Source organism: Actinia tenebrosa, unplaced genomic scaffold (genome assembly GCF_029948245.1).
Source record: "Actinia tenebrosa isolate PJP-AT-01 unplaced genomic scaffold, QUT_ActTen_1.0 PGA_scaffold11__36_contigs__length_13525064, whole genome shotgun sequence".
NCBI lineage: Eukaryota > Metazoa > Cnidaria > Anthozoa > Actiniaria > Actiniidae > Actinia > Actinia tenebrosa.
The window spans coordinates 344,477-361,258 of NW_028292571.1; the positions used below are offsets into that span (position 1 = coordinate 344,477).

The window sequence follows — 16,782 nt, forward strand, 5'->3', positions numbered from 1 at the left end:
GTAAAGTTATTCGATCCACTAGGACTGATTTCTCCCGTCATGATACCAATGAGGATACTGTTTCAAGAACTTTGTGCTTTAAAATATGAATGGGACTGCACCCTGCCTGAGGGTAAGCAGAGAATTGTTAAGAAATGGTTAGCAGATGCTGACAAGGTAAAGGACATTGTTATGCCAAGGTATTATTTGAACTCTCAGATCAGTGATTCATTGAAATCAGCAAGCCTTCATGCATTCGGAGATGCATCTAAGAAAGCATATTGTTCTGTTGTGTACTTGTGCACAGAGACAGAGATGGGTTTTAGACATTCTACATTAGTTGCCTCCAAGTCAAGACTTGCACCCTTGTCAGAACTTACCATACCAAGGTTGGAGCTTGTTGCAGCTGTGATCACGTCACGCCTAGTTACTACAGTAAAGAAGGCACTAGAGTCAGTTGTAAACATTGACATTTCACACTGTTGGACTGATAGCAAAGCAGTTCTGTACTGGATAACACGAAGCAAGGAACTCAAACAGTTTGTAGAGAACCGAGTGAACACAATCTTAGAACTAACGACAGCTGATATGTGGGGTCATTGCCCGGGAACTCAGAATCCTGCAGACCTTGGATCCAGAGGATGTTTCCCTTCAGAGATAGCAAGTAACATTACATGGTGGGAAGGACCTAGCTGGTTGAAAGAGCCACCAGACTGTTATCCCAAGTTAGACGGCTTCATTGAAGAAGCAGATGTTTCAGAGGACTGTTTAAAGGAGTTTCGTGTTATGAGAGCGAAGCAGAACGACACCGAAAGTACGGCTTCATTTCTAACCAGTTCAATTAAGATTCATATGTCAACCAAGCCTGTGAACGTGTCAGAGGTTATCGATTGTACAAGATACAGCAAACCCATGAAACTGTTTAGAGTCACAGCAACAGTGTTACGATTTATAGCCATTCTCAAGACTAAACAAGATGATCGTAAGCAGAAACTACAAAAAACAGCGAAATATCACAAGAAGAGGTGATAGCAGCAGAGAAGCTGTGGATTCGTGAGGTACAAAGAGAGACAGAGCAACAGAAAAATTGGAAAGATTTTCAGAAACAGCTTGGCCTGTACAAGGATGAAGAAGGAATCCTCAGAAGCAGAGGGAGATTGGCCAATGCGTTGTTACCCGTTGAAACTAAGTTTCCCATATTCTTACCACGAGAACATTATTTAACTAGATTGATCGTAGAACATTGTCACCGAGAAGTTCAGCATGGAGGAGTCAAAGATACGTTGACGCAAGTTAGAAGCCAGTTTTGGATCCCTAGAGGACGTCAGCTAGTGAGGAAGATTCTGTTTCATTGTGTATTATGCAAGAGATTACGAGGAACAGCGTATGCTTCACCACAGCACTCAGATCTTCCACCATACAGGGTTGTGGAAACACTTGCATTTACACATGTCGGGGTGGATTATGCAGGTCCATTGTACATAAAACCCTCAGAGTTGATGCCTGAACAAGGACCAAAGACTTACATATGTTTGTTTACATGTACTTCGTCTAGAGCACTGCATTTGGAACTGGCTCCAGACTTATCAACAGAGTCGTTTTTAAGGTGTTTGAGAAGATTTGTTTCAAGGAGAGGAATTCCCTCATCCATTACTTCAGACAATGCTAAAACATTTAAACTTGCGGATAAAGAAATCCAGAAGTTGTTTGCTCATGAAGAGGTTCAAGGTTATGCGTTAGAGAAAGGAATCAAAAGGAACTTTATTCTAGGGAAGGCCCCATGGTGGGGTGGGTTTTATGAGCGAATGGTACAGTTGGTGAAGAGATCCCTTAGGAAGGTTCTTGGTAATGCAAAACTTAACTATGAAGAACTCTCAACAGTGCTAACAGAGGTTGAAGGAACTTTGAACTCTAGACCCTTGACGTATGTTGAGCCTGAGGTCAGTGAACAGCCACTGACACCCTCACACCTTATTACTGGAAGACGCTTAGCGACATTACCACACCCATCACAAGTCATAGAAGATTGCGATTTGACATCCATAACTAGAAGACAGATGTACCTCAGCCTGTTACTGAACCATTTTTGGAAAAGATGGAGCACAGAGTATTTGATGAACCTTAGGGAGTTTCAAAGAAAGAAATCTTCAAGAAATAAGGTTGCTGAGGTAGGAGATGTTGTAATCATTCATGATGATAATCCAAGTCGTATCAAGTGGAAGACAGGAGTGGTAGAAGAGTTGATTGTTGGAGAAGATCAAGAGGTGAGGGGAGTAAAGATCAGAACTCTAACGAAAAAAGGTGCAGCTACCAAGCTGAGAAGACCAGTCCAGAAGATCTACCCATTAGAAATTACATGTACCCAAGAGAAACCGACACAGTCGCAAGGAACCAGAATTGATCAGAGCAAGGAAGCAGATGAAACAGATCATGATGTTAAGGACAATGGAAGACCTCAAAGGAGGGCAAAGAGTCAAGCAAGAGTGCGAATAAAGGAACTTGTTAGTGACCAAGCAGTTTAGACTACTGCGTTGGTCAAGGGGGAGTGTGAGAGAATGATAAGGACTGGGCTCCCTGTGGAGGGAGTTTGAGTGACATGTGAGAGAAGAGACGTGAGAGCACGAGAGATGTGTTTGGAAAAAAGGATGTTGTGAGAGAGAATCGGAATTGTAAAGAGGATAAACTCGTTATTTGGATTAAATCTTAAAGCAGGAGTTGGAGACTATATTCATAAATTATCGTACACCGATCGTACGGATCGTACGAATCGTGATGACCCCTACAGAAGCACACTTTTACCATTGTCACGAATAGAACCTACTGCTAATTATACTTATACTTTTATATATGCTTGCTCGACCTCTTCACATACCCTTCCATTCGTACCATCCGTACGGATCGTACCATTCATACATACAGTGTACATTATTTTTTTAAAGTTCATTTTAACCTCCTCCACCATTTCCACAATATTACTTTAGTACAAATTTTACGATTGATGAAGATAAGTAAAAGCATTATCAGATTACCAACTTTTCCAATTGATAATTACATTACGGATCACACATCCGTATGAATTATTAATCCTCTATCTAATAAAGCTACTTCATGGTCTTCCTCACATCAAAAGTAGTTTAAAGTGTGCTTTCCTTGGGTGCTCACTCTCCTCACTATCCGTACGATCCGTTCGATTCGTACGATTTGTAAAACGTTCATGAAACTATAAGTATGGTATTCACTACCACAGGGTGACCATAACCACTTTACACAGACTGTGACAAAAGTACTTCACACAGGGTTACCGTGAAAGATTAAGTGCACACACCTAATGATATGCATGTTTTATGCATATCAATGACTTTCACGAATCGTACGGATCGTGAGCCACACTGACGATCCGTATCAGTTCGACAGTATTGTACAACCCTCTCCCTAAGCAAGAATCTCTTGCCCTAACTAAAAAGTTTCAGTTGAAAGGTAAAGTATTTTAATATGATTTGACTGATCATATGACAATTCATTAGCATATTGGAAGAATAAACCTTGGTATCTCCAAATTGCTTAACTTAAATCATATGCTAGATATTATACCATTCAACTCAAGGGCGGATCCAGGGTTTTTTTGAAGGGGGGTCTCAGGGGTAAATTTTGTGGGCAAAGGAATCCCAGTCGCATTTTTACCACAAGAAGCCCATTTGACCTCGGGAATGACAGGGGGGTCGCGACCCCCCCCCCCCCCCACCCTTCCCCGACCCACCCCCTGGATCCGCCCTTGCAACTCTTCACTTCATGTAGAATCAATACTGGAAATATTCAGTTATATGTGGGCATTTTTTTAAACACTGTAGAGTGTTATATAGGATTTAGAATGCTTACATCATTAAAGGAAGGAAATTTCGGAAAAACTATCGGCGGTTGATGTGATAATAATAAAAATATGAATTATGACAATAAAATACTAATGATCTTTTGTTTGTTACAGCAGGCTGCTTATTTTAACAGCTTTCACTGATGTGGGCCTGCTTTCACTCAAAGCGGTGAAAGACGACGAATTAGCAGTGTACGCCACCCATTTCACACTCTACAAACACTAGAGAACACTAAAAACCTTCATAAGCTTGTACTAATTATTGCTACTGATTGTTAATCATTATAAGTATTAGCATGCCTTGACGGTAATTAATGATGGCAATCGAACTAAGTGGAGTGCAATTTGGTCAGAAATCATACGAGTTATTACAAAATTCACGACGTTTGTAATCACGAATTTCATTTCCTACCAAAATTGCACGACACGAAGTTCAATCACCAATCAATTATATCCAATTTGTAATTTTCTTGATAAATACAAACTAGACAATGTTTTTTAAGCTAAACCAGCTAAACCACCTTCCTAGCCAAACGCATTACCGTCGATCCAAGCATGCTGTCAGGAAACTGAACTAGTATTCTGACCGAGCAATTCTTATTTAAAATAGATATATAGATAGTTTAGAGTAAAGTCATTAAACTCGTGATATAGATATTAGACTAATACACGTTGACTACTATTTTTAATTTCGTTATAAATAGCATACTTGGCAACTAAGGCTGAATCGCGTATAATTTGCAATACGTATACGTATACATACCCTTACTTGCGTTAGGGTTTCTAACCCCGACTTGCGCTAGAGTTTCTAACCCGGACATCCAATGTGGTTTCTAACCCTTACTTGCACTAGGGTTTCTAACTTTAACTTGTGTTAGGGCTTCTAACCCCGACTTGCGATAGGTTATCCAACCTCAAAATTTGTTGGGTTCTTTATCCCCAATTTTCGGTTTCTAAGGCCGAATTGCGCTGGGGTTTCATGTTGGGCTAGGGCTTCTAATCCTGATTTTTGTTAGAGTTTCTAACCCCGACTTGCGCTGGGGTTTTCAACAAAGACTTAGATTAAAATAATCGACTTCTAAGTCATTTTACTCGCAGGATTGTCGCCTTTTCAACTGGTGACCATAAATATGTTACTAGTAGAAATACATATATTAATGCTTCTGCGGATGCGCACTAGGAAATACTTGAACAAGCCTTGTCCCAATCTCGTACTCAGAGCCCATGCAGGGCCCGGTTGTGCAAAACCCCGATTAGCGCTAAACCTGGATTATATCGCCTAATCGAAGTTTAAATTTTAATCTAGGATTAGATTGCGTATTCAAAGCACGATTAGCGCTAAGCTAGGGTTAAAGAGTGGGTTAAATTTAAACCAACTTGCGAGGTGGTTTTTATCGCTAAACTGAAATTAAAATAAAGATTATGAAAACAAAATGGCATATCTCTTGTTCAATTTTTTCGCAAAGAAAAGAAAAGCTCGTAGACATAGGTTTAAAAGCTCTTGTATCAAGGAATGCATTGACAGCAAACTTCTGTGCAATACAGATTCGGAAGAGAAGCCATTATTCACATGAAAAATCTTATTTATGAGTATCTAGAGCGAAAGACAAGACGAAATCATGCCTCAAAAGTTCGAAAACCTCTGAACGCTGCTCAACGTTTTTGGCTAAGACATCAGTCCGGTGCAATAAAATGCTCTTTTTTTATTACAACGTTTACTTCGTTTTCAATTTTAACTTCATTAGGTAAAGCCTCCATCTTGAAAATAACATAAACCCTAGTGCATTTGGGGAAGCTAATCGTAGATTATATGCGGAGAAGAGATTGTGTAAGTGGGTGTAAGTGTGTGTCGGTTTATAAGTGTGTGTAAGTGTACGTTTGTATGTGTGTAAACGAGTGAACGTTTGTGCGTATAACTGTGTATGTGTGTATTTGTGTGTGTAAGTGTGTGTAAGTGTATGTGTGTGTTAGGTGTGCAAGTCTGTGTAAGTATGTTTAAGTTTGTATAAGTGTGTTTAATTTTGTGTAAGTGTGTGTGTGTAAGTGTGTAACCGTGTGAAAGTGTGTGTGTATAAGTGGGTATGCGTGTGTATTTGTGTGTGTGTAAGTAGGTATAAGTGTGTGCAAATGTGAGTAAGTGTGTGTAGGTCTGTGTGTAAATGTGTGTAAAACCGTGAAAGTGTGTGTAAGAGTATTTAAGTGTGTGTAAGTGCATCTATGAGTGTGTAAGTGCATGTATGAGTGTGTAAGTGTGTGTAGGTTTGTGTATGTTGTATGTGTGTGAAGGGTGTGTATGTGTCTGTATTTGTGAGTAAGTGTATGTGAGTGTAAGTGTGTGTGTATAAGCGGGTGTATGTGGGTGTAAGTATGTGTAGGTCTGTGTGTAAATGTGTGTAAGGGTGTGTCAGTGTAGGTAATTGTGTGTAAATGTGTGTTAGTTTGTGTAAGTGTGTATAGGTGTAAGTGTGTGTACGTTTATGTATGTGTGTAAGTGTGTGTAATTGAGTGTGTAATTGTGTGTAAGTGTGTATAAGTTTGTATACGTTTGTGTATGTGTGATCAGTTGTGTGTAAATATGTGTAAGTGTGTGCAATTATATGTATGTTTGTGTAAGTGTGTGTAAATGTGTGTGTAAGTGTGTGTAAGTTTGTGTAGTTGGTGTGTGTGTAAGTGTGCGTAGTGTGTGTGTATTTGTGCCAAAGTGTCTTTAGTGCGCGTAAATGTGTGAAAAAGTGTGTAGTTGTGTGTGTATTTGCGTGTAACGTGTTGATTGTTTACAAGTATTACGAATCACACTCACCGGGCATATCTACAGAACATCCATAGCCATTGTTTTGGACACAAAGCCAGCGCTGGGGGGAGGGCCCGGGGGAGGTGAAAACTACTAGAAAGACGTATTTTAGCTGGAAATTTGCTGTTGAACATGATTCCCCTATCGAAAACGGTCAAGAAAATTCGGTTTTCCAAACGAAATGACGTTGCCAAAGGAATTGGCAAAGTTCCTGCTGCGTTCACATACATTTGCTTATAAGAGCATTTTGCTGAATTAGCAAGGACTCCCCCAAGAAAATCCTTAATTTCTCAGCCGCTACATTAGCTGCAGCCCCGAAATCAAAAGAAAGCAACGACTTTGAAGCTCTGGCTACTAGACTATGTAGTTTGGTGGATGCTAACGTGAATGATGGAAGAGTTTAAAGGCACAATGTATTGTGGAGTATAGAACATCCACAGCCATTGTTTGGGACACAGAGCCAGCGCTGTGGGGAGGGCACGGGGGAGATAAAAACTACTAGAAAGACGTATTTTAGCTGGAAATTTGCTGTTGAACATGATTCCCCTATCGAAAACGGTCAAGAAAATTCGGTTTTCCAAACGAAATGACGTTGCCAAAGGAATTGGCAAAGTCCCTGCTGCGTTCACATACATTTGCTTATAAGAGCATTTTGCTGAATTAGCAAGGACTCCCCCAAGAAAATCCCTAATTTCTCAGCCGGTACATTAGCTGCAGCCCCCAAATAAAAAAAAGCAACGACTTTGAAGCTCTGGCTACTAGACTATGTAGTTTGGTTGATGCTAACGTGAATGATGGAAGAGTTTAGAGGCACAATGTATTGTGGAGTATAGAACATCCACAGCTATTGTTTGGGACACAGAGCCAGCGCTGGGGGGAGGGCACGGGGGACGTGAAAACTACTAGAAAGACGTATTTTAGCTGGAAATTTGCTGTTGAACATGATTCCCCTATCGAAAACGGTCAAGAAAATTCGGTTTTCCAAACGAAATGACGTTGCCAAAGGAATTGGCAAAGTTCCTGCTGCGTTCACATACATTTGCTTATACGAGCATTTTGCTAAATTAGCAAGGACTCCCCCAAGAAAATCCCTAATTTCTCAGCCGGTACAGTAGCTGCAGCCCCGAAATCAAAAAAAGCAACGACTTTGAAGCTGTGGCTACTAGACTATGTAGTTTGGTGGGTGCTAACGTGAATGATGGAAGAGTTTAAAGGCACAATGTAATGTGGAGTATAGAACATCCACAGCCATTGTTTGGGACACAGAGCCAGCGCTGGGGGGAGGGCACGGGGGAGGTGAAAACTACTAGAAAGACGTATTTTAGCTGGAAATTTGCTGTTGAACATGATTCCCCTATCGAAAACGGTCAAGAAAATTCGGTTTTCCAAACGAAATGACGTTGCCAAAGGAATTGGCAAAGTTCCTGCTGCGTTCACATACATTTGCTTATAAGAGCATTTGGCTGAATTTGCAAGGACTCCCCCAAGAAAATCCTTAATTTCTCAGCCGGTACAGTAGCTGCAGCCCCGAAATGAAAAAAAGCAACGACTTTGAAGCTCTGCCTACTAGACTATGTAGTTTGGTGGATGCTAACGTGAATGATGGAAGAGTTTAAAGGCACAATGTAATGTGGAGTATAGAACATCCACAGCCATTGTTTGGGACACAGAGCCAGCGCTCGGGGGAGGGCCCGGGGGAGGTGAAAACTACTAGAAAGACGTATTTTAGCTGGAAATTTGCTGTTGAACATTATTCCCCTATCGAAAACGGTCAAGAAAATTCGGTTTTCCAAACGAAATGACGTTGCCAAAGGAATTGGCAAAGTTCCTGCTGCGTTCACATACATTTGCTTATAATAGTCCATAAGCTAAATCCTGAAAAGTCCCTAAAAATCAATTTTCGAAGCACCCCCCTGGAGACATAGTGAAACTGGTATCAAATGAAAGCTTATTATCTATATTTTCATGAATCACTTGTTACTTTTGATGTAACCTGTGCTTAAGTGAGATATACGACCGAATCTGAGGGGGGTGGGGTGCGAATATATATAATTTGAAGTAATAGCCTCTCCATAGAGAAAAAATATATCTTTGAAAATATAGCTCCATAATCAATAAAACTTTCCAGAAATGATCCTCTGATTACATGGTGTCGAAAAATGTATGTGTAGGGAATCTAGATGTTTCCATGGCAACCGTTGCTAGGAAGAAGTTAAAAGTTACAGAAACATACACGATTTTCACTGTTTTTATCGTAAAATATTCTTTCAGTTTTATTATTGTGAAACGTAGTTTTGCTCGAATAATGAAACTATGATAAATGATTATTTGGCCTTCATTTTACTTGTTTTCTCTCGTTAACTTGACCTTTAATTACTTTTGAGGGTTGATCTTTTAAGAGATCCTTAATTGGTGCAAACGTGCACGTATACGTTTGTAGTGTTTTTGCAAAATGTTTACAATTTTTTGAATCCCTAAACATGACACAGTTACACTACATTGACCACTTCTAGCTAGAAAAGGTGCCATAACAACACCATAGGTGGTGTACAACCCATAATGCAGTGCAACCTAATATGACATGTGATAAAACAGTGACCGCCATGTTGGAAAGGAAGGGTTGATGTAGCTGTCTTGTCTGTAAGTACCTCACTATTTGATGCAATACTGGATATTTAAATCTTTATTTGTGACTTTTTGTATTTAGGTAAGATATTTTTTTGATTAATTCTAGAAAGAAAAAAAGAAATAAGATGTGAAAATACTTATTTCTAGGTGAATTGTGAGGCTTGTTTTCCAGAGAAATTCAGTCGTTATGACTGAAATAACTTCTAGAAAACGTTCAGCAGTACAGCAACCGAACTGGAATAAATGCCTATGTCATGTTATTGAGAATGCTGATGGCAAGTTGACAGCTTTCACGGAGAAAAGTTGGGAAACGTTTCACAAATGTGCTCATCAAAGGAGGGATTTCATATGGATGAAGATGGAAAATTCTTGGGATCAGGGACCAAGAGGCAACTACCATCGTCGCTGTTATCAAGAATATACCGATAAAAACAAAGTAGTCAAAGCACAACAAAATCACCATTTCTCTAAAGAATATCTCAGTCAAGAATCCGTTATGTCTTCACCTCCTAAAAGAATTCGCAGGTCGCAGAATTCTAGTTTTGATTTGAAAAAATGTGCAATTTGCCAAAGAGATAAGATAACAACATCCAAAGGAGCAAGAACAAGAGAGTCCCTTACCTTAAACGTCAGCGAGTTTGGTAGCACTTCTTTGACCAAGGCAGCTCAAATACGCAATGATAATCACCTGCTCTTGAATATTCAAGATCAAGATACAATAGCAATGGAAATCAAGTACCATCGTTCCTGCTACAAAGACTATGTACGTCAAAGGGAACTTGATAAGTTAGAGGAGAACAACTGTAGAGAAGAAGATATTGGAACAGAAGGCTACAATAAAGCATTTGACAAATTAAAGGAGATTATAGAAGAGGAGATTTTGAAAGAAGCAAAAGCAATTCCCATGTCCGACCTTGTGGGAAAGTACACAACTTTTCTATTTGACGAAGGAATCAGTGCTACCTCATACAGGTCATCCAAGCTCAAGAACCGCCTAATTCGATGTTTTGGTGAAAAACTGTCTTTTCGCCAACCAGTAAACAGAAACCAATCTGATATTGTGTATAGCTCACTAGTCAACGTTGGAGAAATTGTAGAGACTATCCTTAAAAACAGTGCTCAGTATGAAGAGTATGAAGCAGAGGAGTTAAAAGCGAATGACTGTACAACCGATACGGTTCTGGATGAGAGCTATCACATTTTCCATGCAGCTAAAGTGATAAGGAGCTTACTTGTAGACGTGAAACCTACTATGACTTGGCCACCATCACCAGACGATTTAGACAGTGGCAGTGCTATGGTACCTGATTTGGTGTACAATATGATGGCGTGGATTTTAGTGCCCCAGTCAGAGTATTCCAAAGAGAGAGTTGGGAAGCTTTCACCAAATGTTCACCGCCTAGTAGTTTCTCTTTGCCAGGACTTAATACATTGTGTCAGTCGTGGTCGAGTAAAAACCCCAAAACATGTTGTTCTGCCTATGACAGTAAAAAGTCTTACTGGGAATGTTGAATTAATAACCATCCTCAACAGATTTGGTCATAGCTTATCATACTCTCAAATAGAAGAATTGGAAACAGCTCTAGCCGAGAATCAGATTGCAAAGCAGCAAAATTGTGTCCTAATCCCAAATGCTTGTTCTCCTGGCGTGCCTGGTGTGTTTTGCTGGGATAACAATGATCTTCTTGAAGAAACTCTTTCTGGTAGGTGTCAACGTAAGTTCAATTGAAACCACGCGTCCATTTAAAATGCTAGATTGTTTTTCATTACGCAGGAAAAGAGACCACCCATTGCACAAATGGCATCATTGTTCAACGCAAACCTCATACCTGTGAATTACCTCCTGTCAATTCAGCTAGTCCAGCATTATCAAAGAAACGCTCTATTGATTATGTTCCCTCAGATGTTCTTCATTTTAGCTCAAGCTCTCGCAAAGGGCCCAGTCCAGTCAGCATGGATATTAACAAAATGTCAAACAGTAACCAACAAGTCAGCGTTTATGCTCAACTCATCAACTTTGGCTGGAGACTCTGTCGGCGACCATATCAAGATAACATCTTTGATGTGCAGGAGAATCAACCACAAGTAATACCAGCATGGACTGGTTTCAACACGATGCTACAAGACAACAACCCTCTCAGAGAATGCTCCATTGGCTATTGCGAGGTTATTGATGCAAGTCCAACAGAGCTTCCAACTGTTTACACGGTTCTCCAAAGGTCACTCAAAATGGCAGACCAGCTCGGACAACAAGATGTCATCGTTGTATTTGATCAAGCCATCTATGCAAAGTGTCTTGAAATAATATGGCAAAATCAGGAGGAGTTCAAACGACTGGTTGTTAGAATGGGAACATTCCACACCATATGTGCTTACCTAGCTGCTATCGGCAAACGATTTGGAGATGGTGGCCTAGCAGATATTCTTATAGAAAGTGAAGTTGTTGGTTCTGGATCTATTGCTGCAGTTCTTGAAGGGCGCCATTATAATCGTGCAATTCGTATCCACAAGGTGATAATTTATAATACATAATTTAATATGTATTAATAATACACTAAAACAATTTCTTATTTTCAGATTGTTTATGAATCATTGCATCGATTGCAATGGAAGGGCTTTAGGTCTTGGCTACTAGCACATGATCACCCAGTTAATTACGTCATGATAGTCAACCAAGTAATGGACATCCGAAAAAAGTTCAGCAAAGAAAAGTTTGATGGCCTACTGTCCATGGAAGGTTTTACCAAGTTAATGAAGCTCTACAAAGAATACTCCACCTTCGATAACGGTCCTATGAAAGCCTTTTGGAATAGTTATCTAGAGATGGTTGAAGTGTTGTTGAATGTTGTACGAGCAACGAGGGAAGGCAACTGGAATATGCACTTAGAAAGTACCAAAGAGATGCTACCCTGGTTCTTTGCATATGATCACATTAATTATGCAAGATACCTACCAGTCTACTTGGCAGAAATGATGACACTGGAAGAAAGCCATCCAGAAGCACACAACAAGCTTGCCAATGGTGATTTTGGAGTCCAAAGAACGATCCATCATGGGTTTTCCCAGGTGCCAGTCGACCAAACGATTGAGCAAACACTCAATCGAAGTACTAAGACAAAAGGAGGTATAGTGGGCTTCAGCTTGAGGAAAGCTGCTGTGCAGCGGTGGATGATTACTGCCCATTCTCGAGCAGCTTTTGTTGACAGATGTAGGATCATGACAGACGGTTGCCAAGAGATAAGCCAATTTCCCAAAGAGAATGGATCACTATGTATCAAAAAAGATGAAGAAGATGTAGAGAAGATAGTAGAGGTCATAGAGAGCTGGCGTAATCCATTTGATCCTTCGGAAGAGCTTTCTGTCATCAGCTCCGGGCGTGTTGCTGATGAAAATGTGAAGCAAGATTTGCTGATGGCCAAACAGAAAGGAAAGCAGGCGCTTGAGTCATTCGTAAATGAGAGATTGGTGACAAACAGCAAAGGATTCTTTCAACCCCTAACCAAGCTCAAGCTTGGGTCTTTTCGTGAAGCCCAAAAGAAGACATCATTAAAAGCAGGAGGAAGAAACATCATCATCAGAGCTGACAGAAACCTCTTTGCACGCCTTCTAATCATTGGTCAGAGCCGGAAGGTAGACCTCAGGGACCTTTTGACGTTTGAGCTTGGTCCTCTCCCCTGGTCACTGGCCTCGTTTGATGGGTCCATAGCCAAGACCAACAAAGCTGCTCTACCAAAACTACTTGAAAATGGAGTTGAGTGCCTAGACAGTCTTCCTGATAAGACAACGGCTTTCATCATAGACGCCATGGCACTACTTCAATCGTTGGTGAAAGTACCTGACAGATTTGAATCTCTTGCAGAAATGGTGATGAAACGAGTCATGGCAGTGGCTGGGCAAGCAACAAGAATAGATTTTGTAGCAGACCAGTATCCTAAAATCTCAATAAAAAACACTGAGAGAGACAGACGAAGCAGTAATGGCCAATTGGTGGTTGCAATCTCCAGCCCTCAGCAAATGTGCCCACGTCAATGGAAGAAGTTTATGGCAAATGGTTCAAACAAAACTGCTCTGTTGAACTTCCTCGTGGTCGAATGGACATCTAACCATATGTATGCCCGCATGATTGGAAACCGCACCCTTTTTGTTACACATGGACAAAAGTGCACCAAAATATGTACTCAAGACGGCAATATTATATCGGAGATCAGTGAAGATCTATGTAGTAATCAAGAGGAAGCGGATACAAGAATGTTGCTACATGCTTCTCATGCCTCACAACGTGGCCATCAACGGCATCGCAATCAAGTCTTCAGATACAGATGTCGAAGTACTGGCTTGTTATTACCAGATAACCATTCCATCTGAGTTGATCCTGGTAAGCGGAACCCAGACTAGAATTCGACTAATCTGTGTGCCTAAACTTCGTGATAAACTCGGATTAGACACATGCCGGGTGCTGCCAAGCCTTCATGCATTGACTGGCTGTGATGCAGTTAGCTCTTTTGCAACAAAAGGAAAAACGAAAGCTCTTACTATCGTTCAAGAAAATGAAATTTTGAGAAAAGCTGTTGAGACCTTGGGTGAACGAATTCCAATTGTAGATCTTGATCAGTTGGAAACCTTTGTTTGTACCCTCTACAACGATCCAAAGTGCAAGAGTGTCAACGAATTAAGATACAAGATGTTTTGCAAGGGCAAAAACTTACAGTCACACCAACTTCCACCATCAAGAGCAGCGTTAGTAAATCATCTCAAGCGTGCCAACTTCCAAGCTTACATTTGGAAGCATGCCTTAGATGCAAACATCATCCAAACACCTAATGGTCAAGGCTGGCAAGTGAAACACGACTGCCTGGAGATCGACTGGACAGACCAGCCCCCTGCTCCTGAAGCAGTGATGGCCCTGGTATGCTGTGGATGCAAAGGGCAATGCAAAACACGACGTTGTTCTTGCGTTCGTAACGCCCTTTCGTGCACAGAAGCATGTGCATGTGAAAAATGCGAGAACAAAGTGGGAGAAGAAGACACCTATGAAGATGATGAAGATGAAAGTGACGACGAGTAATTGTTTGACTATTTTTTGTCATTGGAGATTATTTTTCTTTTTGAAGAAGTTGTAAAAACAAGTTTTGATCTCACAGTTTGGGTTAGATGTTTTTGTAAAAAACATTAGGGGACGACCCCTCCCCTTTGCTTTCAAATGTACATATACACCACCTATGGTGTTGTTATGGCACCTTTTCTAGCTAGAAGTGGTCAATGTAGTGTAACTGTGTCATGTTTAGGGATTCAAAAAATTGTAAACATTTTGCAAAAACACTACAAACGTATACGTGCACGTTTGCACCAATTAAAAATCTCTTAAAAGATCAACCCTAAAAAGTAATTAAAGGTCAAGTTAACGAGAGAAAACAAGTAAAATGAAGGCCAAATAATCATTTATCATAGTTTCATTATTCGAGCAAAACTACGTTTCACAATAATAAAACTGAAAGAATATTTTACGATAAAAACAGTGAAAATCGTGTATGTTTCTGTAACTTTTAACTTCTTCCTAGCAACGGTTGCCATGGAAACATCTAGATTCCCTACACATACATTTTTCGACACTATGTAATAAGAGGATCATTTCTGGAAAGTTTTATTGATTATGGAGCTATATTTTCAAAGATATATTTTTTCTCTGTGGAGAGGCTATTCAATTTATATATATTCGCACCCCACCCCCCTCAGATTCGGTCGTATATCTCACTTAAGCACAGGTTACATCAAAAGTAACAAGCGATTCATGAAATAATAGATAATACGCTTTCATTTGATACCAGTTTCACTATGTCTCCAGGGTGCTGCTACGAAAACTGATTTTTCAGGTCTCAGCTCATGGACTATAAGAGCATTTTGCTGAAATAACAAGGACTCCCCCAAGAAAATCCCTAATTTCTCAGCCGGTACATTAGCTGCAGCCCCCAAATAAAAAAAAGCAACGACTTTGAAGCTCTGGCAACTAGACTATGTAGTTTGGTGGGTGCTAACGTGAATGATGGAAGAGTTTAAAGGCACAATGTAATGTGGAGTATAGAACATCCACAGCCATTGTTTGGGACACAGAGCCAGCGCTCGGGGGAGGGCCCGGGGGAGGTGAAAACTACTAGAAAGACGTATTTTAGCTGGAAATTTGCTGTTGAACATGATTCCCCTATCGAAAACGGTCAAGAAAATTCGGTTTTCCAAACGAAATGACGTTGCCAAAGGAATTGGCAAAGTTCCTGCTGCGTTCACATACATTTGCTTATAAGAGCATTTGGCTGAATTAGCAAGGACTCCCCCAAGAAAATCCTTAATTTCTCAGCCGGTACAGTAGCTGCAGCCCCGAAATCAAAAAAAGCAACGACTTTGAAGCTCTGGCTACTAGACTATGTAGTTTGGTGGGTGCTAAAGTGAATGATGGAAGAGTTTAAAAGCACAATGTAATGTGGAGTATAGAACATCCACAGCTATTGTTTGGGACACAGAGCCAGCGCTGGGAAGAGGGCACGGGGGACGTGAAAACTACTAGAAAGACGTATTTTAGCTGGAAATTTGCTACTAGACTCTGCAGTTTGGTGGGTGCTAACGTGAATGATGGAAGAGTTTAAAGGCTCAATGTAATGTGGGGTATAGAACATCCACAGCCATTGTTTGGGACACAGAGCCGGCGCTGGGGGGAGGGCACGGGGGACGTGAAAACTACTAGAAAGACGTATTTTAGCTGGAAATTTGCTGTTGAACATGATTCCCCTATCGAAAACGGTCAAGAAAATTCGGTTTTCCAAACGAAATGACGTTGCCAAAGGAATTGGCAAAGTTCCTGCTGCGTTCACATACATTTGCTTATAAGAGCATTAGGCTGAATTAGCAAGGACTCCCCATAGAAAATCCTTAATTTCTCAGCCGGTACAGTAGCTGCAGCCCCTAAATCAAAAAAAGAAACGACTTTGAAGCTCTGGCTACTAGACTATGTTGTTTGGTGGGTGCTAACGTGTATGATGGAAGAGTTTAAAGGCACAATGTAATGTGGAGTATAGAAAATCCACAGCCATTGTTTGGGACACAGAGCCAGCGCTGGGAGGAGGGCACGGGGGAGGTGAAAACTACTAGAAAGACGTATTTTAGCTGGAAATTTGCTGTTGAACATGATTCTCCTATCAAAAACGGTCAAGAAAATTCGGTTTTCCAAACGAAATGACGTGGCCAAAGGAATTGGCAAAGTTCCTGCTGCGTTCATAAACATTTGCTTATAAGAGCATTTCGTTGAATTTGCAAGGACTCCCCCAAGAAAATCCTTAATTTCTCAGCCGGTACAGTAGCTGCAGCCCCGAAATCAAAAAAAGCAACGACTTTGAAGCTCTGGCTACTAGACTATGTAGTTTGGTGGGTGCTAACGTGAATGATGGAAGAGTTTAAAGGCACAATGTAATGTGGAGTATAGAACATCCACAGCCATTGTTTGGGACACAGAGCCAGCGCTGGTGGGAGG

The 16,782-nt window shown here is 40.7% G+C and overlaps 3 protein-coding genes across 14 annotated transcripts in view; all 3 read left to right on the top strand.

The window, feature by feature from the left end:
- Positions 1-5,281, top strand: part of LOC116292224 (kalirin) — a 207,233-nt gene extending 201,952 nt beyond the window's left edge. For 11 of the 12 annotated variants that reach the window (XM_031699495.2, XM_031699491.2, XM_031699493.2 and 8 more), the window contains one exon: positions 3,965-5,281. The gene's annotated coding sequence lies outside the window, so the exon portion shown is untranslated. Of the gene's footprint in view, positions 1-3,961 lie in introns of all 12 variants that reach the window. The other variant, XM_031699492.2, reaches the window with a different exon arrangement.
- Positions 40-2,501, top strand: LOC116292233 (uncharacterized). The gene is made up of 2 exons (XM_089027562.1): positions 40-793; positions 970-2,501. Exons 1-2 carry the CDS (start codon positions 40-42, stop codon positions 2,499-2,501), a joined length of 2,286 nt encoding a protein of 761 aa, XP_088883688.1.
- A 4,172-nt stretch (positions 5,282-9,453) lies between the features above and the next one.
- LOC148912290 (uncharacterized) lies at positions 9,454-14,331 on the top strand. The gene is made up of 4 exons (XM_089027563.1): positions 9,454-10,981; positions 11,041-11,777; positions 11,844-13,593; positions 13,709-14,331. Exons 1-4 carry the CDS (start codon positions 9,454-9,456, stop codon positions 14,329-14,331), a joined length of 4,638 nt encoding a protein of 1,545 aa, XP_088883689.1.
- The last annotated feature ends 2,451 nt before the right edge of the window (positions 14,332-16,782 follow it).